The sequence below is a fragment of the Pseudorca crassidens genome, chromosome 16, assembly GCF_039906515.1.
Source record: "Pseudorca crassidens isolate mPseCra1 chromosome 16, mPseCra1.hap1, whole genome shotgun sequence".
Lineage (NCBI taxonomy): Eukaryota > Metazoa > Chordata > Mammalia > Artiodactyla > Delphinidae > Pseudorca > Pseudorca crassidens.
Genome location: NC_090311.1, coordinates 7,833,366 through 7,861,267, shown reverse-complemented (window position 1 = coordinate 7,861,267; position 27,902 = coordinate 7,833,366). Strand labels below are relative to the sequence as shown.

General features: G+C 46.8%; 2 protein-coding genes across 3 annotated transcripts in view; both read right to left on the bottom strand.

The window, feature by feature from the left end:
- OAT (ornithine aminotransferase) overlaps positions 1 to 27,902 on the bottom strand; it is a 104,809-nt gene that overhangs the window by 11,075 nt on the left and 65,832 nt on the right. The window contains exons 1-2 of one of the 2 annotated variants that reach the window (XM_067709105.1): positions 6,229 to 6,327; positions 1,260 to 1,484 (exon numbers count right to left, since the gene is read on the bottom strand). In XM_067709105.1, coding sequence (XP_067565206.1) covers positions 1,260 to 1,455 — 196 coding nt within the window. In that variant the 5' untranslated portion in view covers positions 1,456 to 1,484; positions 6,229 to 6,327. Of the gene's footprint in view, positions 1 to 1,259; positions 1,485 to 6,228; positions 6,328 to 27,902 lie in introns of those variants that run through there. The other variant, XM_067709106.1, reaches the window with a different exon arrangement.
- NKX1-2 (NK1 homeobox 2) lies at positions 21,136 to 26,568 on the bottom strand. The gene is made up of 2 exons (XM_067709108.1): positions 26,358 to 26,568; positions 21,136 to 24,581 (listed from the first exon to the last, which is right to left on the bottom strand). The coding sequence occupies exons 1-2, from the start codon at positions 26,566 to 26,568 to the stop codon at positions 23,854 to 23,856; spliced, it is 939 nt and encodes a 312-aa protein (XP_067565209.1). The 3' UTR covers positions 21,136 to 23,853.

The window sequence follows — 27,902 nt, the reverse complement described above, 5'->3', positions numbered from 1 at the left end:
TATAACTAGCCCCAGCTGGCACACATGCAACCAGGACTCGAACCCAGGCAGTCAGGTTCTAGAGTGCACTCTGCTGCTGTAAGTAAAGAATACTTTTGCAAACCAAACCGCTTCCAATTCTGTAATATATAAACCTAGATTTTCATTTGTTCAGAAGGAGCTTTATCTACACTACAGTACTGGTCCCAAATAAAAAATACAGGCAAATGATTAAAATGTTTAATACTCTTATGCACCATCTTCTGGCCAAAAGCTAAGTAATAAACTTTGGCTTTATTTGGCTATGGCCGTTATTTCAAAATGTGGATTAAATCACCATTTGGCAACAATCAGTAATCATTTATTCAGGTAAGAATCGTTAATGGATGCTAAAAGTGGGAGCAAAAATTTGATGAGTAACAGGATATTTGCAGTCTCAAATCATGTCTCCACAAGACATTTAAAAGGGAAAAATAGAACTTTACAATGGAGAAGCCTGGCAGACACTACTTTACCAGTTAACCCCAAATTGAGGTTTATACGAAAAATTATTGGCCTGTACTCTTCAAAAATACCAAGGTCAAGAAGACAAAGACTGAGGAATGGTTCTGGATTAGACTAAACAGACCTGAAAACTGAATGCAACCCATGAGCTGAGATTTTCTTTTGCTACTCAGGACGACAAGTGAAATGCGGATCAGGGCTGTAGATTAGAGAACAGTGCTGTGCCAATGTTAATTTCCTGATTTTGATACTTACACTTTGTTATGTAAGAAAAAGTCCTTGTATTTCAGGAAAGGCACACTAAGTATTTGGGGTAAGGAGGCATCATGTCTGCAACTTCCTCTCAAACAAGTTCAAGAAAAAAAATGTATTGTGTATGTGTGTCTGGAGAGAAAAAGAGATTAAGCAAATGTGGTAAAACGGTTAACGCTTGGGAAATCTGGGTGAAGAGTAAAAGAAAAATTTAGATACTACTGTTGCAGCTTTTAAGTTTAAAATTATGCCAAAATAAAAGTTAAAGGAAAAAATGACAGCAATATTACAGTACTTTATTTATGTATCGTACATTCCCTCCTGGCAAGGTCCATCACGACTTTGTAGTCCCCACAGTACCTAACACAGCAAGCAACAGACACTCAAAAATGTTGAATTAATCATATCTGCAATATAGAAATTAAATGCATCTGGAAAAATGTATAGTGAGAAAATATAAAAGCAACGTTTACAAAAATGTAAAGCAAGTAAAAGGGGCAGGGGTGGGAAGGGTTGGAACATACCTTTCCCTCTCTCCAGGGCTACAGGTAAAGGGTGGTAGTTGTGGGCACCATATTTAGATTCCCGTTCAAAAATGTAATCAGAGGATGGAGGGCCTTGGACTGTTTTTTTAGTTGCAACAGATGTAGCAGAAGCCACTGAAGAATGAAATCCACGAAGGACAGCAACAGTCTGCAAACGTGCTAGTTTGGAAAACATGATGTCCTTCAAGTAGGAATATCACCAACCTGTCCAAAGAAAAGAGAAGGCGTAGAGAATAAGAACCTTCCCAGCGCAGACAAATGTCAACTCATGAACTATGTGTTCAACATTTACCAAAGAATCAGAAAAATAAAGAGAGAACTAAGGTGATAACTGTAAATGGAAAGTAACCTTTGAAAATTGTATTTAGGGCTTCCCTGGTGGCGCAGTGGTTGGGAGTCCCCCTGCCGATGCAGGGGACGCGGGTTCGTTCCCCGGCCCGGGAAGGTCCCATATGCTGCGGAGCGGCTGGGCCCGTGAGCCATGGCCGCTGAGCCTGCACGTCTGGAGCCTGTGCTCCGCAACGGGAGAGGCCACAGCAGTGAGAGGCCCGCGTATCGCAAAAAAACAAAACAACAACAACAAAAAAAACTCGTCTCTTCCTAGGGGGCAGGGTCAAATTCTAAAATAAAAACTATTCTCTATGATTTGGCTATCAGGGTCTACAGCTCTGTGACTTCATTAGAACCTGGCAGAGAGGCACTAAAAAAATTTTTTTTAATTAAAAAAGAGAGAGGTATTAAAAATATATTAAAAACTCTCTAAACAGCATCTTCTAAGTTAATTAACAGGTTGACACAATATGGTGAGTGAAAGGAATCTTTGAAATTATCTAAATTCAACATTTTCATTTTACACACTTCCTCAGCTCATTCACAAAAGAAATGGGACAACATATCCATTTATATGCTGAGTTCAGGCAGTCTTATTAAAATATAACTACAGTGTGGACTTCCCTGGTGGCGCAATGGCTGAGAATCCGCCTGCCAATCAATGCAGGGGACACAGGTTCGAGCCCTGGTCCGGAAGGATCCCACATGCCGCGGAGCGGAGCCACTGGGCCCGTGCGCCACAACTACTGAGCCTGCGCGCCACAGCTACTGAGCCTGCACTCTAGAGCCCATGAGCCACAACTGCTGCGCCCATGTGCCACAGCTACTGAAGCCCGCGCTCTGCAACAAGAGAAGCCACCGTAAAGAGAAGAATGCGTACAGCATAGCAGAGTAGCCCCCACTCGTCGCAACTAGAGAAAGCCCGCGCGGAGCAACTAAGACCCAACGCAGCCAGAAATAAAATAAATTAAAATAAATTAAAAATATACATATATAACTACAACTTACTAACAAAAGAGTAACATCCAAAACATTACTAATACTCGTGCTTAATTAAGGTTTTTAAGGTGAACTCTGAATATTTAATTCGAGGGGTCCTGTGGTCCGATCCATCAGATGCACTAGGGCCCTGTAGGCACATTTCTATTCAAAAACCTTCTGGGTTCAAGTTACTGTGCCTGGCACAACACAAGAAATACTAGAACAGAATTAAGGAGGGCTTAAACCAGCCAACTTCAACAACTTCCCCTTCCAGAAAGGCCTGGAAAACCAGGAGAGGAGGAGAGCGTAAGCTCCTCAGCGTTTGGAGACTAGGATGTAAATTCTAGCTGAGGCTATTAAGAGTAACTATTTGGATGATTTTGTCAATTTTTTTTTTAGCTTCAATGTCGCCATTTGCAAAATGAAGTTGAAGCCATTCAAGGCCATTACTGAGGATTAAATGAGATTGTTTTAAAGCACCAAACTTAGCACAAAATAGCCACTCAGTTAGTTCCCTCTTAAATTCATAAGGGAATTAGCCAAGTTCTGCAATATAAAAAAAAAAAAAAACCCAATGCCAGGGTTTCTTTTTTAAACTGCAGCTTTTGTTCTTCTAAAAATTTTTTGCTATTGAAAAAAAAATTAGAAACACAAGAAAATGACCTGCAGTTCCATATTTAGGAGGTAACCATTAACTTTTAACTTTTTTCTATGCATAAATACTATACACATTAGCTTTTCACCCTTCCCTAGGGAATTTACCACATTAGACCTTCTGAAGGCCCCCAGGACCCTTGCACAGATTTTTGTCACAAGTCCTAACACTTCAGGACTCTTGTTTTCACACCTGTCCCCTTACTAGAATCCTACTAGGCTCCTTAAAAGGACAGTAACTCTGTCTTAAAATTCACTTTGCATCCCCAGAACCTAGCCCACGTTTGGGGATTCCTTGTCTGTCACATAAACAAGGTCATTCCTAAACAGACTTAGGACTTGCGAAGGAGTCAAGGCAGTGACAAATAGCAAGGCCATCCAGAGAGATGATTAAATCACCCACCCACTCCTAACAGACAGAGCTGAGTCTAACTCTAACAGGAGGCTAGCATGATGTCAACAAGAATGATCTTTCCATCAAGAGTTCACTTCCGTAAAAAAAAAAAAAAAAAAGAGTTCACTTCATTAGATCATTTCACTCCAGGCTGTGCATTTAACTTACGCCCACACTCAGGTCCTGGAGAAGAGGACAAATTGTTATTGACAGCAAAAATTTTAACACTAAATGTTTTCAGTAATACAATTAACAAGGTCCTTCTTCAAGCTACTATTGGCCAATCTAATCCATCCTATCTATACTAGAACATACCTAAAATAGAATTCCATAAAACGCTGCGTTTTGAAGAGTTAACTTAGCAGACACTTATGAAATACTATTTTTTAAAATCACTCTAAAAGAAAAACCAGCATTAAATTCATCAAAAAGCCACTTAAAATATTCCACTTGAGGAATAAATTTGGTTTTACTACATCTGTCAAATATTTACCTTTCTTGAGGCAACCATTCAAAAGTACAGTCTTTTTTGGAAAGTTCTGCCAACAAAAGTTTTTTTGGCCTTTTTTTTTTTTTTTTTTTACATAATCTGGCTCAAAGTCAGCTCAAGTGCGCCACTGGCAAACACCTTAAGCATTACTACTGAAAAAGGATTGGTTCCATTAGATCATTCCCTCCACACACCTCCAAAATCCACTCACCACTTTTTTTAAATGTAGATTTCACCCATCCCCAGGAACTCAGGAAAGGGCATAAAATATGCCCACAAGTAACTGTAATAAAGGCAGAGAGTGGGGGTGGTAATACAGTCTCTTTGAGGAAAAAAAAGTCTTTTCAAGAATTTTTACCATTCAAAGTTATACTGGGTCTGGGACTTCCCTGGTGGCGCAGTGGTTAAGAATCCGCCTGCCGATGCAGAGGACACGGGTTCACTCCCTGGTCCGGGAAGATCCCACATGCCGCGGAGCAACTAAGCCTGTGCGCCACAGCTACTGAGCCTGTATTCTAGAGCCTGCATGCCACAACTACTGAGCCCATGTGCCACAACTACTGAAGCCCGCGCACCTAGAGCCCGTGCTCTGCAACAAGAGAAGCCACCGAAATGAGAAGCCTGCACACCACAATGAAGAGTAGCCCCTGCTCGCCGCAACTGGAGAAAGCCGGCGTGCAGCAACAAAGACCCAATGCAGCCAAAAACAAATAAATAACTTTTTTTTTTAAGTTATACTGGGTTTTTTGGGGAGCAGATTCAAAACTTATCTTGAACACCATGGAAAAACTGCAAACCCAAAACAATAAGCTTTATTGTTTAAATCTTGTCCTTATTAAAAGATTTTACTTTCCTACTTGGATCTTTTTCATAGTCAGGAACTAGATTCTCTGAAGACGGTACCAGGATATTTTAATGAAAGAAGTCTATTGTTTCTTTCAGATGAGTAAGATGAAGAATTTGGATTACATACCTAAAGAACAGCTCCAAATTCAAATTGAGAGAACTAGTTTACCTACAGAAACTCTTAGAAATCCGAAGATTTAGAATTGAGAACCTGGAGTTTAGTAATTTATTAAAGCCACTTCATTCCAAAGTCACTCCTCCGTCTTTTCCGCCTTAATTTACCACCTTATCAAAGAGGTAAAACTGAACACCAAGAAGAGATACAGTGACAAAGGGAGGAGGCTGTGGGTCACCGAGCACAAGTGTCCCAATGAAATCAACCAGAATTTATTCATGCTCAGCACTGTTGGCAAAGAAACTCGAGGGAGGAAGTGTTCGTGCTGAAAGCCCTGTTGACCCCAATCCCCTGACACCATGTAATTAAACCTGCACTTACTGTAAGGTAAGGCTCTACTTCTGACTTTTTTATTTGGACAAAGGCTGGAAGGGAAAAGAAGATAGGTTGGGGGAGGGGAGAGATGAGCAGGTAGGCTGCAGGGCCAAGGAGCTGCCCGGAAGGACTCGGACCCAGTCTCGATAGTCGGCGCCGCCCCCGGAGGCAAAAATTCACCATTTACTGAGCAGTTCCGCGTGTCCAGAATGCGCTCTCCTGGCCGACGTCAGGAACCCAGTGTGTTCGCGGGGGCCACGGCCCCGGTCCCACGCGCCGGCGCCCTAAAGGCTTCCTCCCCGGAAACCCGGAGGCGCCCGAGAGGCTCAGGGTCGAGGCGCAGAGACCCCGCGGCCCCTGGGGCCGCGGCACGGGTTCGTGGACTGCGGGCCGGGAGGGCAGAGCGCCCGCCCCCATGGGCCGCGCGCCGAGGGGCCGGGCAGGCGGAGGTGCCACATCCACAGCCTCTCTCCTTCTGCCTCCCTCGCCCGATGCTCCCTGCCGGGATGCGCCGCGCCCCTGCCCGCCCGGATTGCGTGCGGGCCGGCTGCTCTCCAACCCCCGGTATCCCGGTGCCCACCGCCGGCAGCGCAAACCCGCTGCGGAGGCGGAGCCTGCCTGCCGGTCAAGGCCCAGCACGCCTCCTCAGCCGGCTCCCCCCGAACCCGGGACCGGAGCCGCCCACGCCAGCCCCCCGACCCGCCGCGGCCCGAGGCGCCGGGGACCCACCCCAGCCCCGGCCCCGCGGCGCCTGCGCGGATACCTGGCGGCACCTCGGAAGCCAGCCCGGGACACGCGGCGTCAACTGAGCAACTGCGCGACGGCAACGCGTCACAGACCTTAAGATGAAGCTTCTGCCCCGCCCCCGGGACGCCCTCGCTTCCCATTGGCTAGCGGCGGAGGGCTGAGCACCAATCGCCGTGGGCCCGCCCTCCGCCCCGCCGCTGCGCATCCCAGACTCCGACTGGAAGCGCAGGTTCGAGCCCCTCCCGCGCCTGCAGGGCCGAGCTGTTCCGGTCCGCCATCGGTTCACTGCGTTTGGGCGCCTGCCTAGCCAGTGCTTTTCCTTCGGTCGCTCACTGCCCTCCCTTTGTTGGCGGGAAAACAAGGTCCGAAGGGATGAAACGTTGGTTGGGCCCCCGCCTCGCGGGGCTGGACGGCAGGCTGGACTTCCAGCCCTGCGTTCCCCGGCCGCGCTCACAGGCCTTTGCCTCGCCGAGCCTTACGTGTGTGCGGTGCCAGCCCATCCCGGCCCCAGGCAAAGTCGCGCCCACCATGTCCTTGAACCCTGGTGTGCTGTAGTGCTGTTGCGCTTCTGAAGCCATCTGCGTAAGTCATCACTGCAGTGGAAAATGCACTGTCCACCTCCTCGTGGTTGCTGGCAGATACTGAAATGATGGCAACACACTGTAAGTTTGTCTGCGGCGCCCTCCACAACCCGTTAGAAACGCAGAACTGAGAATGGATAGGCCAGGATAAACTCATTTTAGAATTATGAGAGAGGGCGTCCCTGGTGGCGCGGTGTTTAAGAATCGCCTGCCAATGCAAGGGACATGGGTTCAAACCCTGGTCAGGGAAGATCCCACCTACCTCGGAACAACTAAGCCCATATACCACAACTACTGAGCCTGTGCTCAAGAGCCCATGCTCCACAGCAAGAAAAGCCACAGCAATGAGAAGTCCGTGGGCACCGCAGCAAAGAGGAGCCCCTGCTTGCCTGAAGACCCAATGCAGCCAAAAATAAATAAATTTATTTTTTTTAAAGAATCGTAAGAGACCTGGAAACCGTGAAGTCTACACCATTAAAAAATTTTTTTAACTTTATTTATTTAAAATTTATTTTTTTATTTATTTTTGGCTGTGTTGGGTCTTCGCTGCCGCTCGTGGGCTTTCTCTAGTTGCAGCGAGCACACAGGCCTCTCATTGTGGTGGCTTCTCTTGTTGTGGAGCACGGGCTCTAAGCGGGTGGGCTTCAGTAGTTGTGGCACGCGGGCTCAGTAGTTGTGGCTTGTGGGCTCTACAGTGCAGGCTCAGTAGTTGTGGCGCATGGGCTGAGTTGCTCCGCGGAATGTGGGATCTTCCTGGACCAGGGCTCGAACCTGTGTCCTCTGCATTGGCAGATGGATTCTTAACCACTGCGCCACCTGGGAAGCCCCAGTCTACAGCATTTTTGTTAAATATTGGAAACAGAGCTGGGAGTGAGAAAACGACTTACCCAGGGTTATCCCACAGGTGAGGGGCAGCCCAGTCCTGTGTGCCACCCCCCTTCTCTGAGGGTGATCACAGACAGCTGCAGGGACAGAACTGCACATCAGCACCGTGTTCCATAAGACCGCCCTGATCAGTCAGGGTCCCAACTGGAAACAGGTGGCACACTCCAAAATGGAAAATTGAGGTGTATTTGTTATAGGAATTATTTAAGTGTAAACCACAAGAGGTAGAGAAGTAACCCGGGGCTAGTGCACCAGGGAAGACCATTGTCAACCCTAGGCTTAAAGGGAGCTGTTTTCAGAACCCAAAGACAAAAAGAAAGGAGAGGCCACCTGCCTGGGCAATGGTCATCAGTGACCTCCAGGAACGGGAGCTGGGGTGAGGAAGATCCTGACCTCCCATCTCCTGCCAGGGTTCTCTATGGACTGAGCCCATTAGGAAGCCAGAGACCTAAGGAGCCCTATGAGGGCAGTCCCTGCAGGGCAGCCTCCTGAGACGCAGGCAGGGTAGGGAAGGGTGGGGAGTAGATGGGGTAGGAGGACAAATGGAACTCATTCAACACAGAGAACCAGCTAAGATAAGCCTTAGCCAAGTAGAAAGGAAAGTCAAAGCTATACGGTAGGGGCTGGAAAATGCGTGGGCACAAGGCCAAGCTGTAAACATCAGAGCCCATGTCTACAGATGTCTAGAGCAACACACCAAAAGGGATTCAGTCCTCTGTGGCTCCATCTGCCTTAGACCAAGGTCAGTTATTCTGATTGTTATGGCCATGCCCTCTCTAGAGCGCATTGAGAGTAGGACTTTGCCTTTTGGTTTGTTGATGTGCCTCCATAACCCTGAATACGACGTGATTAATTTCTTGGAAGTTAGGTCCTTGCGCTCACAGGATCAGAGAGGAATTGTTTCTCCATGGTCCTGCCTTACAAATCTGGGCAGGTGTGTCAAGCCAAGCCCAGCTCTTGGAACACTTACAGAGAGCCCAGGAATCCCCAGTTTGGCCTTGGCAAGTAGGAACAGGTGCTTCTGAATTCATGAAGGGGACATGACACCCAAGATCTGAGTAACATCAAAATGTGTTGCAATGCCTTTTGGACTTACAGATAAGGTGCTCTTTAACTAAAACCTTTCCATAGGCCAGAAACTGCTTAGAATGTCTGGGTTTTATCTCTTCTCTCTTATCAGAAAAACAGAGGTACAGACAGCATGAAATACTTTATGGTTTTTCTAGCTGGTTGAAAAATAACTAGCAGTTGTTTTTCAGCTTAATGTGCCCTTGGAGACCTAGACTTGAAAGCAGCTTGTTTTCAAACAAGAAACAGAGCTGCTCTGTTTGTATGCATTTTATTCATAGTCTAGAAACACGTAAAGACAGAGCATACATTACAAAGATTGTTGAGCCTCTAAAACTACTTATAGATTCAAGTTATTAATTATATGGGAACAATAAAACTGGATGATATAAAGACTGACCCCATCACAGATATCCAACACCTAAATTAGTTTATTTAGTTCATTCAACAAATGTTCCTTGAGTGCCTACATGCCTGACCCCGCAAGGGGTTTCACATCAGGCAAGAGTATGTGGGTCTCTTTAGGAGGAGGGAGAAGTTCAGGAAATGCTCCTTCAACAGGTATGAACTGAAGTCTTGCAACTTGGACCATCTGAAAAACTGCAACTACACAAAAAAGGAAAGAATTCATTTTCTTATACAGGCAACTCTCAATTATTCAGTGACCAGAAAAGCAATTTATGGATTATGCCAGCCTCTTGCTTTCCATCACTTCCTCTATTGCCCAATTTGTTTTTACTTGTCATTAGCATAGCCTAAGTGTAGGTGGACTTGAAATGATTAAAAAGGAAAATCCACACTGATGGTCAAGGAGAAAGTCTTGTAATGAGACTCAGAAGATGTTTGGTGATTTTTACCCAGCAGAAGAAACATTTTTCCCCAGATTATATTCACCCTAAAAGATGTCTTCCAACAGAAGACTTGGCAATATACATAGCTCATGCCTCCTGCTGTTGCTGCACTGAGCCAAGGCAGGCATTTAAATCTGGAGGAGAGGGACTTCCCTGGCGGTCCAGTGGTTAAGACTTCCCCTTCCAGTGCAGAGGGTGCGGGTTCGATTCCTGGTCAGGGAGCTAAGATCCCACATGCCTCACAGCCAAAAAACCAAAACATAAAACAGAAGCAATATTGTAACAAATTCAATAAAGACTTTCAAAATGGTCCACAACAACAACAACAAAAATCTTAAAAAAAAAATCTGGAGGAGAGTAAACCTCCTTACCTCCAGAATGGCAGGGAGCTGGCAGGAGCAGGGTAAGCAAAATAGTGAGAAAAGTTAAAGAAGGATATACCTGGTAAATGTTCTGAACTTAAATCTGAACTGGGGACAATAGGCAGAGATTCAGAAATTGTGCAGTTAAAATACTGGTTCTGCTACGAGGATATGCCTGCTAGGGGCACTTATTTTCTCTTGTCCATAGCTGAATTCCACCTAAAACCTCCAGCTGCAGTTTCTATCTATCCCCACATGATACCTTCCCTGACTCCCCAGGTCAAAAGAGTCCCCCCTCACCCTCAGCACTGCCTGTCCACCTGTCACAGAGCTGCCTGCAGTCATTGTTTGACTACTGTATATTTCTAGCTCTGTCTATGTCTTATCTTCCCACCCAGACTATAAATTCTTTTTTTTTTTTCTGGCCATGCCACGTGGCATGCAGGATCTTAGTTCCTCAACCAGGGATCCAACCCATGGCCCCTGCAATGGAAGCGTGGAGTCTAACCACTGGGCCACTGGGAAAGTCCCCAGACTATAAATTCTTGAAGCTACCTTGCAGCATGTCTTGCAGGACTTTTAGAGCCTTCCAGAACCCATCTCCATGTTGCTTTTAGTAGGAATTATTATTCTACACTTGCCCCAACTCATCTTTATTCCCCGGGGCAGGAATTAGAGGCAGAGTAGAGGCAGGCCTACAATCCTGAGATTCTAGAAGCCTAGATGGCAAAGCCCTTCCCACTCTTAGAATAATAACAGCCATTCAAAACCCCAGAAGCTTGGATTGAAAGAAGGATACTTCAAACCATTATTGTCCATTAACACCTTGCTACTTGTCCAAGCACTGAAGGATTGTCACCTGGGCCTGATAAGTTTATAAAGTTATGTGCTAGAGAAAAGGGGATGGACCGAGTCTTAGCGCGAGGCATGAGATTGGGAACAGAGCTGAGTCCAGAAGGGGAGGCTCTGAGAGGATCTTTGGGGTTAGTGGCTGCAGATGGAGGATACTGCATGCCTGGGAGCCTGAGCAGGGGAAGAGAACAGAAAATACCAGAAGAGGGATTTGGGTTAACCAGGTCAACTCGGTGGAGGGTATTTAAATCAACTCAGTAGCAAATATTTTAAAAGAGACTCAATTCACGGGGCTAAAAAGTCAGCTAATTATCAATACTGAGACATAATAAGTAAGTTATTTTGAAGATACGAATTAGAGATATACGTGCAAAATAGAGCTGAAGAGTTTTTTTTTTAATAAATGTATTTATTTATTTTTGGCTGCGTTGGGTCTTCGTTGCTGCACGCGGGCTTTCTCTGGTTGCGGCGAGCGGGGCCTACTCTTCATTGCGGTGCGCGGGCTTCTCATTTTGGTGGCTTCTCTTGTTGCGGAGCACGGGCTCTAGGCGCGCGGGCTTCAGTAGTTGTGGCTCGCGGGATCTAGAGCGCAGGCTCAGTAGTTGTGGCACACGGGCGTAGTTGCTCCATGGCATATGGGATCTTCCACAGACCAGGGCTCGAACCCATGTTCACTGCATTGGCAGGCAGATTGTTAACCACTGCGCCACGAGGGAAGCCCAGAGCTGAAGAGTCTTAAAGATCTAATCTAGCACTTTTAAGGACAGAGAAATCCAAGATTCCAAGGTAAAGGGCCCCAGCCAGTTGCGACATAGGTGATGGGACAGCCAAGAAGCCAACTGTTCACCCCATCATGTGTTGTGTTTGACACTTAATCAGAAGTAAGAATTTTAACTAAGAATAAAAAAAGTTAAAGTAAAAATTTTTGACAAAAAATTAAGTAGTGAATTAACAGCAGCGTTTATTTGGAAAATACATTGCTCATTAATTAAAAAATAAAATAATAGAAACCTCGAGTATTAGCTAAACATTTACATCCTTATCTATTCAGATACTAGGAAGTTCAGTGTATTTTGCAATTTTCCTTTTTTATTGATTCCATGGAGGCCAACTAAGTGTGAGCTTTGATAACTTTTATTCTCTTTTGAAAACTTTAATTTTGACTCTTTTTAGTTGGACTATAGAAAACAACAACAATGGGACTTCCCTGGTGGTCCAGTGGTTAAGACTTCATGCTCCCAATGCAAGGGGCCTGGGTTCAATCCCTGGTCCGGGAACTAGATCCCTCATGCCACAAGAATATTTTTTATTTTATTTATTTTTTTAAATTTAATCTTATTTATTTTTTATACAGCAGGTCCTTATTAGTCATCAGTTTTATACACATCAGTGTATACATGTCAATCTCAATCTCCCAATTCATCACACCACCACCACCCCCGCCGCTTTCCCCACTTGGTGTCCATACGTTTGTTCTCTACATCTGTGTCTCTATTGCTGCCCTGCAAACTGGTTCATCTGTACCATTTTTCTAGGTTCCACATATATGCATTAATATACAATATTTGTTTTTCTCTTTCTGACTTACTTCACTCTGTATGACAGTCTCTAGATCCATCCACATCTCTACAAATGACCCAATTTTGTTCCTTTTTATGGCTGAGTAATATTCCATTGTGTATATGTACCACATGTATTTTTTTAAAAAAGAAAGAAAACAACAACAATGACTCCCACCCCTGCAGAAAACCTGATGTATTAATTGAAAATAATTTAAACTTTTCTCCTAACATTGTTGACGTAAATAAAAGTAATTTTAAGATTTTTTAAATTTCAAAGTTAAATGTTATTAAATAAATATATGAGGTATATTTATATAAAATATATTATATATATAATATATATATTTATATATTATATATATTTATATATATTTTATATATATTTATATATAATATATATTATATATAATATAATATATATGTTATATTATATATATTATATAATATATTACATATATTATATTATATATATTATATATATATTTATATAAAATATATTATATATTATAAAATCATTTCATGTTTGTCGAAGACACTTTGTTTTGCTCTGAATTCTGCCAAGAGTTGTTCACATATTGGAAAGTCAAGTCACAGACAGCAATGCCAGTCTGGTATTTGGGTTACCAGTATGCTTTGTGTTTGTGGCTGTCACATCCTTAATAGTGGTATATGGTCCTTCCCTTCTCTTTTGACCTGGATTCTCCTCCAAAAGGACTGTAGTGATAAAGATGAATTAAGTCTTTAAATTAGGGATGAGAGATTATATTTTGCCCTGACACCTCAAGTTTGACTTAGTTCATTGACTGAACAAATTACTTTTGTTTTCTGATATCTGTATTAATTTAAATATAGATTAAAGCACCAGAAGATGTCTACGATCTTGGTCTCCCCATTTTTAATTTAATTTGAACTATTTATGTAGTGCCTCCTAATTCCAAAACACTGTGCAGAGTTCTGAGAGAATCAAGAGATTCAATAAAATGTAGCTCCTGACTTCAGGGGGTGTGAGTCTGACTGTGATCAATGTTCTAATGAACTTGTCAGAGCACCTAGCATCCAGACCATATATTGGCTAAGATGCAGGCGTTGGAATCGGACAACCCAGAAGTCATTCCTAACTCCACTGATCCTTACCTGGGTAACCGGAGACCCTGTGGCTCACTTACTCACCTTGTAAAATGGGTTATCTAGAGGATCACATAGCTGTGGCACTCAAACATCCAGCCACTTCTAAGCCACATGGCAGCTCAGTGTCTCGTAGCGTTATTATTTTTATCTACAATAAGGAGTAAAGGTTCTTTTCCAAGTCATCGTGATCATCATCTGGCCTTGAATCTCCCCTCTTCTACAGATTCCTATTGAAATCTAAGTAAATCATATATTACACTTAGAAGGCTAGAAAAGTGTTGATTGAAAATGCAAGAATATTTTATCACTGGGATCTACTGAAGTAAATTTTACTTAGAAAAGGCAACTATTTTTTTTACTGCTACCTGTTCCCATTCTGGCCCTATGCCTCTCCGTGGAGTTTGGGAAGCCCTGTTGGGCTAGATTATATGTGATGAACTTCACTCTGAACTGGCCTTCTTCTGGTCTATAAACAAGCTTTGGTAACACCTTCCCACATGTGTTAATTTTCTAAAAGAAAGCTTGAGATAAATCCAGGATAGTAAGTAGCCCAGTGCCCCACTGGGCAGATGGTCAAAAGAGAGTTGCCATTCTCCCTTTAATATCCAAAGATTGATACTAGAAGGAACTTTGGAAACATCTGAATTACAAGTATCTGTAGAACTACTTTCCTCTCTGACATTTTCTCCCCCAAGCAACTTCTTTTTGTTTTGTAAATAGTTAATACATTTACTTCATTTACAAATCAAAACAAATTAAAAAGTACACACTGAGAAGACTTCTTCCTACCCCAAGCCCATCTAGCTTTTGTCGCCACCAAGGGCAGCCCTTCACATTAGCATCTTGTTTATCTTTCCAATGATTCTTCATGCAATAGAAGTAAATATAAAAACATGGGGCTTCCCTGGTGGTCCAGTGGTTAAGAATCCGCCTTCCAATGCAGGGGACACGGGTTCGATCTAAGAGCCCACATGCAGAGGGGGAACTAAGACCAGCAACTAAGTCCCGACACAGCCAAATAAATATAAAAAAAAATTTTTTTTAAAAAGTCATTATTTCCTCTACTTTATAACAACTGAGACAGCAGGTTGTATGTACTCTTTGTACCTTGCCTCTTAATATGCCCTGGAGCTCTCTCTGTGTCAATATGGAGAGATCACCCTCATTCTTTTGTTTATACCTGCATTAATAGCCCCATATTACTGGACACTTGGATTATTTCCAATCTTTTGGTATTGCAAACAGTGTCACAATAGAGAACCTTATCTCTGACATTTTGTGACTTTATAAGATAAAGTCCTGGGAGTGAGATTGCTGGGTCAGAGGACTGGCCTACATTTCCAGTTTCAAGGCTAAGACTTCTAAATCCAGGGCTCGGGGGAGAGTAAATGAAGCAGACTACTCAGTTTGTGCCTGTGGACTGGCGCCAGTCTCTGCCATGAAATGGTGCAGAAATTGCGAGAAGTGAGAAAACTTAGAGCCATCTTCCATTGCTGTGTCATCCAAGTACATAATCATTTTTCTAAGTAGTCGAGTTTTACCGATTTTATCTGTCTGTGATGACTGGAAAGAAAAAATGACTTCTGTGACTATGCAAAATCACCAATAGCTTCTTTTTTTTTTTTTTTTTTTTTTTTGCCGTACGCGGGCCTCTCACTGTTGTGGCCTCTCCCGTTGCGGAGCACAGGCTCCAGACGCGCAGGCTCAGCAGCCATGGCTCACGGGCCCAGCCGCTTTGCGGCATGTGGGATCTTCCCGGACCGGGGCACGAACCCGTATCCCCTGCATCGGCAGGCAGACTCTCAACCACTGTGCCACCAGGGAAGCCCAACCAATAGCTTCTTTATTATGAGATTTCCTTTCAAACCATTTTAAATTCAGTAAAGTTTATTATCCAAACTTCTGAAAAAGTTGAAAAATAGGACTACCCCTAAACATGAAAGAGTAAAACAAAATTAGACTAAACAAGAAGTGAAAACATAGCTCAATCATTTAACAGCAGTTCTACGCAAAAACTGGGTTCACCTCTTAGGGGGTGTTGAGCCCAAAGACCTACCGAAGCTGAAGATCGGGAGAAGGAAGGATTTATTACTTGCAGCAAGTGAGAACACTGGGCATCTTTCCCAAATCAGTGTGTTCCTGAACAGCAAAATTGGGGGTTTTAAGCTAAGGGTACATGCATATTCATGAAGGGGCCTGAGCAGGATGTGCATATTCATGAAGGGGCTCGAGTAGAGGAGGAGTCAGCTTACAATTGGGGCAAAGGTCTACAGTCTAAACTTTAGTCCTGAGGGTCAGAAAAGGTCAACATCATCATTCCCTGGCTTCCGACCAGTCTGGGGTCTTAGCAAGTAGATAACCATCCTCCACCTGGATGGGGGCCTTGGTTCCCATAGAACAACTCAAAGATATGTATTAGATTGTAACGTATATCCCTTGAGGAGGAACTAGGACTCTGTTTTATTACTGCACTATTGCTTCTTGACTGCTTTTCTTCTGTTCTTGCTTTCCTTTGTTCCCTTAAGATCATTAATTACTAAGACCTGTTCAAGGAGAAGCACTGTGGCCAGGCTTAGGTGACAAAACGGTTTAGGTCAGAATGGCTTCTCTTATGTCAAAAAGCTGTATCTGGTTCTTTTCCTCTGGGGACCCCCTACCCTATCTGCCTACAGAATTGGTGGAATACCAACATATTCCGATGTGAGAGATATAAGACCTATGTGGAAGAACTGCCAGAGACAGGGGCTGGCGGGTGCAGGGGGGAGGGTCTCCCAGATGAAACAAGTAGAAAATGATACAATATAAAATGTAGTAGGTGCCAAGTGACACGGTGAGGCCTCACCTTTTTACAAAAGGATCTGGCCACCCAGGCAGAAAAGCAGTGTATCAGGAATCATCCTGTCTGCCAGGACACCAATCTCCAAAAAGTGGGAAGGAGATGTAAGATGAAATAGAGATATGCAGGAAGAAAATGTTATAAATTCTATTTAATTTTATTATCTCATCCTTTTATTATTTTTTAAAATATTTATTTATTTATTTGGTTGTGCTGGGTCTTAGTTGTGGCAGGCAACCTCCTTAGTTGCGGCTCCAGGGCTCCTTAGTTGTGGCATGTGAACTGTTAGTTGCGGTATGCATGTGGGATCTAGATCGAACCCCCAGGCCCCCTGCATTGGGAGTATGGAGTCTTTTTTTTTTTTTTTTTGGTACGCGGGCCTCTCACTGTTGTGGCCTCTCCCATTGCGGAGCGCAGGCTCAGGACGCGCAGGCTCAGCGGCCATGGCTCACGGGCCCAGCCGCTCCGCAGCACGTGGGATCTTCCCGGACCGGGCCACGAACCCGCGTCCCCTGCATCGGCAGGCGGACTCTCAACCACTGCGCCACCAGGAAAGCCTGGATAAGGCGTATTTAAAAGGATAAGATAGGACACAGTGGTGCAGTGGTTAAGACTCCGTACTCCCAGGCTTCCCTGGTGGCGCAGTTGTTGAGAGTCCGCCTGCCGATGCAGGGGACGCGGGTTCGTGGCCCGGTCCGGGAAGATCCCACGTGCTGCGGAGCGGCTGGGCCCGTGAGCCATGGCCGCTGAGCCTGCGCGTCCTGAGCCTGCGCCCCGCAATGGGAGAGGCCACAACAGTGAGAGGCCCGCGTACCAAAAAAAAAAAAAAGGGCCTTCCTGTTTTGACTCCACAGACCAGTGTAGTCATAGGAAAGGAAGGGAATACGCAGACTGTAATTGTCCCTGTGCCTGGGACCTTGTTTGCCTTAATAAATTCCCATCACCGGAACAGTTGTTGGCACAGAATGAGTGGCTCAGTACACCGTGTGGCAGGAAGGAAGTTGGAGAGGGAGGGAAGAAGGAACTGTGGATACCCTTTCAAGACTGACACTTGACCTGTAAATACAAAATGCCAAACAGCTCTCAGATCATTTAAAAATATTTTTTAAACCAAATATTTCATATGTTTGATGGCCCCATGTACAACATAAATCACCCTAGAGTTATTAGGCCCTGGTTTCGGGTTCTGCTTTCTTCCTACTAGCTGTGTGACCTTGGGCAAGTCACACAACCTCAATGAGTCACAGTTTCTAAGGTAATATGGGTGATCTTGGGCAAGTCACCTCCTCTCTAAGATTCAGTTTATTTTACCAGTAAATGGGAGGGTTAACCAGTGGGCAGAAGATCTGATTAGGCACATCACCAAAACAGATACCAAATGGCCAATAGGCATATGAAGACAGAGTCAATGTCATTACCCCTCAGGAAATGAAAATTGAAACATAAATGTGATACTACTACATACCTTCTGGAATCATTGGAATGAAAAAGTGGTCAGTCCTAAGTGATGGAAGGATGTGGAACACCTGGGACTCTTTTTTTTTTGTTTTGAATTTAATTTTATTTATTTTTGGCTGCGTTGGGTCTTCGTTGCTGCACGTGGGCTTTCTCTAGTAGTGGTGAGCGGGGACTACTCTTTGTTGCGGTGCGCGGGCTTCTCATTGTGGTGGCTTCTCTTATTGCGGAGCGTGGGCTCTAGGTGCGGGGGCTTCCGTAGTTGTGGCACGTGGGCTCAGTAGTTGTGGTTCACAGGCTCTAGAGTGCAGGCTCAGTAGTTGTGGCGCATGGGCTTAGTTGCTCCACGGCATGTGGGATCTTCCTGGACCAGGGCTCAAACCCGGGTCCCCTGCAATGGCTGGAGGATTCTTAACCACTGTGCCACCAGGGAAGCCACACCTGGAACTCATTCATTTCAGGTGGGAATGTAAATTGCAACAACCGCTGGCAAACTGATGGGCAGTATCTGCTAACGCTAGACCTATGCATACCCAGTAACCCCACTCATAGATGTATTCCTAATGGAAATATGAAGATGTTATTTACCAAAAGACATGTATAAGACTGTTTAATCAAAATGGCCCCAAAGAATCTGATTATCCATCAACAGTAGAATGGATAGGGACTTCCAGTGGTGAAGACTCTGTGCTCCCAAAGCAGGGGACATGGGTTATATCCCTGGTCGGGGAATTAAGATCCCACAATCTGCACGGCACGGCCAAAAAAGCAGATGAACAAAAAAACAAAAACAAAAAGTAAGAATGGATAAATTGTAGCAAGTGTATACAGTAATAGGTCATCAGAAATAGGAATAAATAATTTATAACACTATACAACATGGATGGAACTCACAAATGATGTTGAACCAAGAAAGCCAGACACAGGGATACATTCCGTTGGATTCCATTTTTATATTTAAAAGGAAAAAACAGGCACAGCTAATCCATGCTGTTAGAAGTAGGACAGCAGTCACCCTTGGGGAGGGAGGTATGGGAAGGTGACACGGGGGGCCTGGGGTGCTCACAATGTTCTGCTCTTGATCTGGGCGCTGATTACGCAGGTGTTCTGTCTGTGAAGATGCCCAAGCTGTACCCATCCGATATATTCAGTTTCTGTGTTTATTCTACTGCAATAAAATTTTGTAAAGGTGGGGGTTGGCCTAGGTTCAGCATCTTTAATGTCCTTTCCAGCTTCAACTGGGATAATAACTACCTCATTGTGTCAGGCACTGAACTAAGTGCCTTCCACATAGACTCTTGTGCAGTCCTCCGAGCCAGGCACTATGGTGAGGAAACTGAGGCCCAGAGACATGGGGAGCTTGCCAAGTTCATCTGTTGACTGAGGGGTGGAGGTGGCTTTGAACCCAACCAGAGGCCAGGGGCCTTCACCTCGTCCTTGAAAACCACAGCCCAAGGGAACCAGGAGGAGTTAGGTGCAGCAAGAGCAACCCTACTGGGAGTCTCCCACTGGGTGTCTCCCCCTTTGTCTCCACAACCCGGCTCCTCCTGAGTTTTCCTTCTGCTGGAGGGAGAAGGGGGCCTTTCTCTTTCCCTGTTTCTCTTTCTCTGAATCTGTGTCTTCCCACCTCCCCTTAGACTCTTAGATGCTTCCCTTCAATTGACCATATGGAATTATGTTTTTAAATGTATTTATTATGTATTGAAGAATTTCTATGCTAGCCTACTCATAATTTTAAAAACCTAGTTAAATAGGTTCTTAAGAGTCATTCCTAAAAGAACAAATACACTAAGCTGATCTGTGCCCATAAAATGGTTGGGGGTCTCTCAATGCAAAAATGCTCTCTAATCACTCCTTTAAATAAGGCTCCCTGGCTACATGTTTTCAAGTGGGAATATGAAATGGTAATTTGTTTTAAGTATAGTTGATTTACAATGTTGTGTTAATTTCTGGTATACAACAAAGTGATTCAGAGAGAGAGAGAGAGAGATATACATATATATATATATGCTTTTTCATATTCTTTTCCTTAATGGTTTATCACAGGATATTGAATATATTTCCCTGTGATATACAGTAGGACCTTGTTGTTTATGTTTTCTTATACATAGTAGTTTGTATATGGTAATCTCAAATTCCTACTTTATCCCTCCCCCACCCCGTGGGTCTGTTTCTGGCTTGTAAATAAGTTGATTTTAAAATGATCATTTTTAACATCAGAAATTTATGACCAGTGGATGGCCCAAGTCTGAAAAGTTATCTACCAGACTCTATATGGGGTATTCAGAACTTGTAAAGTAAGGCTAGGAAGTTAATGTCCTGGAAACCTGGTGTTGATTTAATTTGTAGCCACTAATTAAAATTCTGTAAAGATGCTTTGCTTTCACTATGGAAATGGCCTAAATGTGTTTTTGTATATACTGCCTACAAACGGAGCTACTATGTGTGTATCTAGCAAGGGTCTGAAAAAGATGACTTAAGAAAGTCGTGTTAGGGGGACTTCCCTGGAGGTCCAGTGGTTAAGACTTTGCCTTCCAGTGCAGGGGGTGCAGGTTCAATCCTTGGTTGGGGAGCTAAGCTCCCATATGCCTCGCGGCCAGAAAGCCAAAACATAAAATAGAAGCAATATTGTAACAAATTCAATAAAGACTTTAAAAATGGTCCACATCAAAAAAATCTTAAAAAAAAAAAAAAGATTCCAAAGCCACAAAGCAACTGTTAGTGTTCGGTGACCTTCTGCACCGGCTGTCTTTGGGGCTTTGAAATTGATTTTCTTTTCTTTTTTTAAAATATTTATTTATTTATTTATTTATTTTGGGGGGGTTGTGTTGGGTCTTCGTTTCTGCGCATGGGCTTTCTCTAGTTGCATCCAGCGGGGGCTACTCTTCATTGTGGTGCACAGGCTTCTCATTGCGGTGGCTTCTCTTGTTGAGGAGCACAGGCTCTAGGCGTGCCGGCTTCAGTAGTTGTGGCACGAGGGCTCAGAAGTTGTGGCTCGTGGGCTCTAGAGTGTAGGCTCAGTAGTTGTGGCGCACAGGCTTAGTTGCTCCACGGCATGTGGGATCTTCCTGGACCAGGGATCAAACCCATGTCCCCTGCATTGGCAGGCGGATTCTTAACTACTGTGCCACGAGGGAAGCCCCTGAAATTGATTTAAAAAAAAAAAAAAAAGTCGTGTTAGGGTAAAGATACCCTCTATTGATGAATGCTAGTTGGTGGGGGGTGGGAATGGGAATACATATATACAACCTCTGATAATTATAAAATTATTTAAAAGCTTTGCTAATAAAGAACAAGAAATAATTAAACAAGAAATTATTACAAACAAAATTTATTAGACAAACACATCAATAGATTGAGTCTAAGCATTTGGTTGGAAAGCCACTGGGCCTTTTAAAGCAGCAGAAGTCCAAAGTCACACACTTCGAGCATTACTCTGTTAAAATCCGAAGAAACAAGAAACGTCAGCAAGTATAGCACTCCATGCTAGTCCATAGATAAGCCTCCCACCTCCCTCCCCAGTCCCTCTCTCCAAATGGAGTCTCCTGTGATTCTGGTACCTGAGAGGAATAGAATGTTTCCCGAGTCTTACAGAAATTCGGATTCTTTGTTACAGAACTTGCCTCTGTGTATTTGAATTGCCTACTGGGATACATGGAATGTTGCTTCTGAGAAACTGAGAAACAGTTACTGAAGGAATGTTTATCGATATGTAAAGTGAATAAAATAATATTCTCTACTATAGTAACTGCATTTTGAATCTCATCTGGCATCAGTTGTCTTTTAGAAAGTCATAATGCATTGTTTGGGGACACTTTTCTCCTTCAGAATAAAAGGAAAAGAGTCTAATTAACAAATTATAATTAAATAATACATATTCTCAAATCTTATGAGAGTCCCATGAATGTGAAGTCTTCATTTAATTTGGAAGAAAGGAATATTTTCTCATTCCCAATAATAACTGAAGTAGATATTTCAAGATTATAATAATATCATGTGTTCATAATACCAAACAGCATGCTCTTACTTTACAAGAAGCCATTGATCATTAAATTTACTTATTAATGACACAGGCTACCAAGAAATAGCAAGGAATGGTATCCATATAGATATCACCGGGCCTAAAGTCCTGGAAAAAAGGTTAGAGTGAAACATACATGACCTAGTTGGGGAGGTCTGGTTTTCTGAGATACGGGCTACAAATCATATCACATAAAAAACCAAAGGAAGGGTATTCCAAACAAAGCCGGCAAGAGAATCTTACAGAACTAATTCTTAAGGGAGATAACGAAAGCAGCAGTTAGAATGCTCATCCGTATATTAAGTTACTGCAGTTGAATCCATCATAAATATGCTTTTTGCTTCCATGGTAGCTTTTTACACCCCAAAATTATTTCTCTTACAGCTCCTAACGACCTTTTGCTTGTTCACCATGCCATCTTGGAGAGTCTGTGTGGAACAGAGTATCTTTCAAGTCAGAATCTTAGATGAAGCTCTAAAAACGTTGAGTTTGTGCTTTAAAAAAGTAGTCCAGGGCTTCCCTGGTGGCGCAGTGGTTGAGAGTTCGCCTGCCGATCCAGGGGACACGAGGTCGTGCCCCGGTCTGGGAAGAATGCCGCGGAGCGGCTGGGCCCGTGAGCCATGGCCGCTGAGCCTGCGCGACCGGAGCCTGTGCTCCGCAACGGGAGAGGCCACAGCAGTGAGAGGCCCGCGTACTGCAAAAAATATATATATATATAGTCCAATTCATGACTGCAGCGTGTGCTGGAGGCGCGAACTCTCCCCCGGGTTCGATCACTACTGGGAGCCTAGGATTTGCTGGGACAGACATATTAGCCAAGACTGAAGTTTTACAGTATCCAATACTGCATACCCAAATGGGCAGTCTCATGCATAGACCTCAAGATTTTAGTTGAGCCATTTGTCTCTTTGTTATCTTTATGCCTTTGGGGCCATAGCCGTGGTTTATCAAAGCTGTTCTCAAAACTTGCAGTGGGGGCTTCCCTGGTGGCGCAGTGGTTGAGAGTCCGCCTGCCGATGCAGGGGACACGGGTTCGTGCCCCGGTCCGGGAAGATCATCCCACATGCCGCGGAGCGGCTGGGCCCGTGAGCCATGGCCGCTGAGCCTGCGCGTCCAGAGCCTTGCTCCGCAACGGGAGAGGCCACAGCAGTGAGAGGCCCGCGTGCCGCAAAAAAAGAAAAAACAACTTGCAATGATGTGGAAGTGCGTCTACTTCAGCTGGCAAGTCTAGCAATAAAGCTGTTGCATTTCCCAAAAGAACTTCCGGTCTCCTCCGGAAAATCAGGGACACATTTTCTCAGGAATAGCCTGTGGAGAGCCTGTTTGGAATGAGAGTCGCGCTCAAGTCCTAACCTTAAACGAAGACCTAAAAATGTAGAGTATTATGCATTTAAAAAGTAGTCCATTTCACGGCGGCAGTGTGCGCTCACAGACTCAGCTTTCTCCAACTTTGTTCGGCATTTGGAAGGAATCGCTGGGTTTGGGCCAGTAATCGAGTATGAAATGGGAAACAATCAGCTGTGAAAAGGGAAAGCTCCTTACCCTCCGAGTGAGCCACAGCCTTTGAAGATTCCATCCTAGGTGTGAGCAGCTGGAGGGCGGGTCTTGTCTCCCTCTGGACACCATCCCCGCCGCTGGGTTAGCCCCGCGCCGCCGAACACCCAGACCCTCAGAAAGAACCCTTGAACTGAATTAAGCCTGACCGAAAGTGAAGAACAAGGTCCAGAAACGGGAAGGTTTAAGGACAGCCTCCGTCTCCGGACACTTTTAAAGATGGCAGATCCTTGACCCCCTTTAGTGGACCGCGTGAATTCCAGGGTTCAGCTAGGCGGGGAGACGCGCGGCGGGGAGTCGGCAGGCGGCCTCTCCCTGCCCTCTGGCGGCGCCTCCCGGCAGCGGGGAGGGAAGGGGGCGCGCAGACACCCGCGCACCAGGAGGGGGCAGTCCCTGCGCGTTGGCGCCCCTCCGTGGGGTGGGGACCACAAGTCCACGCCAATCACTCGTGAATCCGGACGAAGTGGGGCCCGAGGGGCTCCGGGTTCATAGATGTGGGGCGTAGAAAGGGGTCAGGTAGGAGGGCCCGAGGAAGGGCGCAAAGGAGCCCCTGGCGGCGGCGGCCGTCAGCGGGAAGGAGGCGGCGGCCGGGAAGAGGACGTTGGCCGCCGAGTAGGAGGGGAAAGTCTGAAAAGGATGCGCGGCCGGGCCCAGCTGACCCGGGCTGGCCCCCGCGCCGCCGCTGCCACCGCCGCCGCTGCCCGCCCCCGCCGAAGTCCCAGGCTGGGGCGCGCCAACTCCCGCCTGCGCCGCGCCTTCAGCGCCGGGGTTCTGCTTCTTCCACTTGGTCCTGCGGTTCTGGAACCAAATTTTGACCTGCGTCTCAGTGAGGCTAAGCGATAGCGCGAGGTTCAGGCGCTCGCACACAGACAGGTAGCGCGTGGCCCGGAACTTGTTCTCCAAGGCCACCAGCTGCTCGTACGTGAAGGCGGTGCGCGCGCGCCGCGGCTTGGAGCAGCTGGGCTCTGAGCGCCGGCGCCGGGGCCGCGGGGAGCCCGGCGAGCCCGGGGAGCCCGCGAGGCCGCCCGCGCTGCTCTCTCCCGCCGCCGATGCCGCGGCCCGGGCCTCGGGGGAGCGCGTCCGGGCCTCCTGCAGGCGCGCAGTCCGCTCCCGCAGCTGCCGCCGCCCTGCGTCCTCCAAGTCCTCGTCCTCCGCCTCCTCCGCCTCAGAGCCCTCCAGGGGGGACGCCAAGCCGGCGCCTCGGCCCGCAGCATCTAGGGGAGAAGGGGACGGTGATCAGAAGCCCGGAACTACCCGGCCGGTCCTGGTCCCTAGAACTGGCCCTCGTCCTCCCCAGAGCAGGCAGCTCTCTCTGCCCAACCCAGAGCCCAGCCCTGCCCCTCTCCGGAATTGCGCTCCCTGCCCTCACCCCCACGACCGCTCTTAGTTGCAAGCCCTTTCCAGGAGGTGGGAGTTAGCGTTGTAGTGCCCGCTTTCTCTTCACCCACCTACTACCTAGTAGGCGTCCGAGAAGTGTATTTCGAATGAAAGAGTGACACTCCGCATTAAGAAAGAATAACGACCTTATTGGACAACCTTATCGCTGTACATTAAGACATCTATATGTCAAGTGCGTTTGGGGCTGTCTCCCCAGTCCCTAGAAGCCTATTTTGGCCTAGAACTGCCAGCAATTAAAAAAGAAGTTATTAAGCGCCCCCTCCTCCCTTTTAAAGTGAAATTCCCTCTTTCCCATCTTCTTTCTCCTGCCGTGTTAATAGAGTTTCAGATTTGTGCGGGGCCGGATCGATAGATGTCATCTATTAAAGGTAAGTTTTAATCGAACAATATTAGGATCAGACAGGGAAAAGGGGGTTTGAAGTCGGTACCTGCAAGCTGCGGGCAGGAGATATGCAGGCGCCAGTAATAGAATATCGATCATGGGGCTGGGGAAAGGGGAGAGCGGCCCCTGCGAGGGGCGATCCGAACAATTACCAGGCAGACCGCCCAGGCCCAAGCGCAGCCGCCAGAGGCGCCCAGAGCCCCAGACAATCACCGCTAAACTTGGGGAAGGGAAGCCGGGGAGCTGCCGAGACTTCAAGCCTTTCCCTGACCTGAGCCTCCGATCTTTGGCGTCCCTCCAGGGGACCTCGTGCCCGCGCCTCACCCAGCTTGGGTCCTGCTGTTTTTTGTCTTTCCTTTCAGACACAAACTTTCCTGGACCCCTCGTCTGGTGTCCTCCAGAGTTAGGAGTTGTTTTGTTTGTTTGTTTTTGCCGCACGTGGCTTGTGGGATCCCAGTTCCCCCACCAGGGATCGAACCCGTGTCGCCTGCAGTGGAAGGTGAAGTCCTAATCACTGGACCGCCAAGGAATTCCCAGAGTTAGGGGTTAAATCAAAAAGGGTTTTGAGGAGAAAGGACCAACAGCCTCCCGTCACCCCACCCCACTCCGGCCCCAGCCCAGTCAACGACTGGATCTGGGGAGAGTGAGCGTGCGGGGCAGCGGAGTCTCTGCAGCTGTCTCTGGATGGTTGGAAGTGGGCCCTGGGTGCGAAAACCGGACCTCACTGCCTACTAAGACTTAGGACACATGATTCAGCCTCAGCTTCCTCATCCAGAAAATGGAGAGATGATGCTGTCTACCTCGTTAAGGATGCTGTCTACCTCGCAGGTTTCGAAGTTTTTGCTGACTTTTATCTCAGTCTCTAGCCCAGGTCCTGGCACATAGGGGACAATTAAATGCCCAATAAATGAATGAGCCTGGACGAGGTGGGCGCTGGGTAAGAGTTTCCTCTGCGAGTAAATCAGAGCTGGGGTGCTTGCTTGCTTGGCGGGTAAGCAGGGACAGGCTTCGGTGGCAAATCCCTGACCCAGGATGCTGGAGGCCCCCTTTCTGCGTCAATTTAATTATGCGCCTGGTCCTGTGTGCCTTCTCCCCTTGGGGAAGACGCCGCTAAGGGCTACTCACCCGATCCACGGCTCTCCCTCCCACCTTCCCATCCTATCATGTAAGCTGGGGCTTTCCGGGGCCGGAGGCCGCCTCGCATCCTTACCAGGCGTCTCTCGCTGCCGGGCCGGGTCTCGGCTGGAGTCCTTCCTTGCTTCGGCCTCTGCCAAACTTTTCTTGGCTTCCCGGGGAGCAGGGCGCACGGCTGGGAGCGCAGCGCGGGTGAATTTCTGAGGGTCCAGGATGTCCAGAACCGAGAAGGAGATTTTGTGGTGGGAGGGAGCCGCCTTGGCCCCGCCGTCCTGCCATGCCAGCATGCCCGCCGCCCGCGGGCCGGAGGCCGGCGGCGCGGAGTCCGGGATGGCCGCGCTCGGGCTTGCCTTCGGCTGTGGCTCGGCCGCAGTTCTCAGCCGGTAGGAGGGTCGGGACGGCCAAGAGAAGCTGGGGAGGGGGGCGTGGAGAGAGCCGCGGGGGGCTGAGCGCGGATTGGCACTTGGGCTGCCCAGGTCCCCGCCAAGTGCAGGGCGCGCTCGCAGCAGCCCCAAGACTAAGGCTCGGGGACCTCTAGCCTCGGCGAGGGGGCGCCTTGGTGAGTCTGATGCGCGCTCCCGCCGGGACAGCGTCGCCGGCTCAGCGCTCCTCCGCCCAACCTGCGGAAACTCGGGGTGCGCGAGGGAGGGAAGTCTGGACGCTTTCGTCCCAGAGATCCTCCCAATACACCCACCCTGACTTGGGCTACGATTTGCACCCTTCCCCCAGTGCACCCGCCTTTGAATTGGAAATGCAATTGAGGCCAGCACTGATAACTTCAAGGCAACGCTCAGCACATCTCCTGCCTCGCCAGTGAATCACAGCAATGGCCTCAGTCCTGATCACCTCGGATTTAAAAGCCCTCTTGTTCTCACAGTTTACAGTTCACAAAGCCCTTAGACTTGCGCGATCTCGTTTGATCCTCTGAGCATCCCTGTGCGGTGGGCGTGGCCTGGCAAGACTATTATCCCAGCTTTAAGATGAGGAAATTAAGGTTCAAAGATGAAAAGTGACGTCGCCCAGGGTCACTGTTAGTTGGTGACAGAGTTCGGATTCGAACCCAGGGCTTCTTTCCCGGACCATTTTTCTTTTCAGTACGTTCTGCTCGCTGGGAAATAACAAAGAAAGTCCCGCACTGTGTCAGAGGTTTTTCCTTCCACTCTGGAGGTCAGAGGGCAGCAGGGGTTTTGGAGAGATGTCTGAACCCCCACCAAGAGGACTTGCCGCTTTGGAAACCTTGCGGGTTGCGGTCTCAGAGCCAGGTGAGATGCCCTGGTGAGGGCAGGTGAGCCAGGTGAGGGTGGCTGCCCTAGCCTGCAGGGACGCCGAGCACAATGCCTGATGCCCTTCAGGCCTTCTTCAGAGTCACAGGTTTGATCACGTGCACAGATATTGGGTCTCTGGGAATCAGGCTGCATCTTTGACCCTCATCCTCCCCCTAGCCCCAAGAAGAAAAAGGTTAAAAGGTGTTTGCCTGGTTTGGATTTAAGGTCAAAGAACAGAGACAATTGTAAAAGCTTCCATTTGCCCCACCAAGTCCCGTGGGATGGTGTACATCAGTCCTTGGGGAAGCTTCCACCAGCCAGGCCCTTCTTAACATTCTTTTGTTCCCTTTTGTGGT

Bases quoted from the DNA above. Each gene is read 5' to 3' on its own strand.
- NKX1-2 (XM_067709108.1), bottom strand. From the start codon at position 26,568: ATGCTGGCATGGCAGGACGGCGGGGCCAAGGCGGCTCCCTCCCACCAC. The intron at 24,582-26,357 runs GTAAGGATGCGA...CTTCTCCCCTAG, and splicing joins CCGGCAGCGAGAGACGCCTG to ATGCTGCGGGCCGAGGCGCC.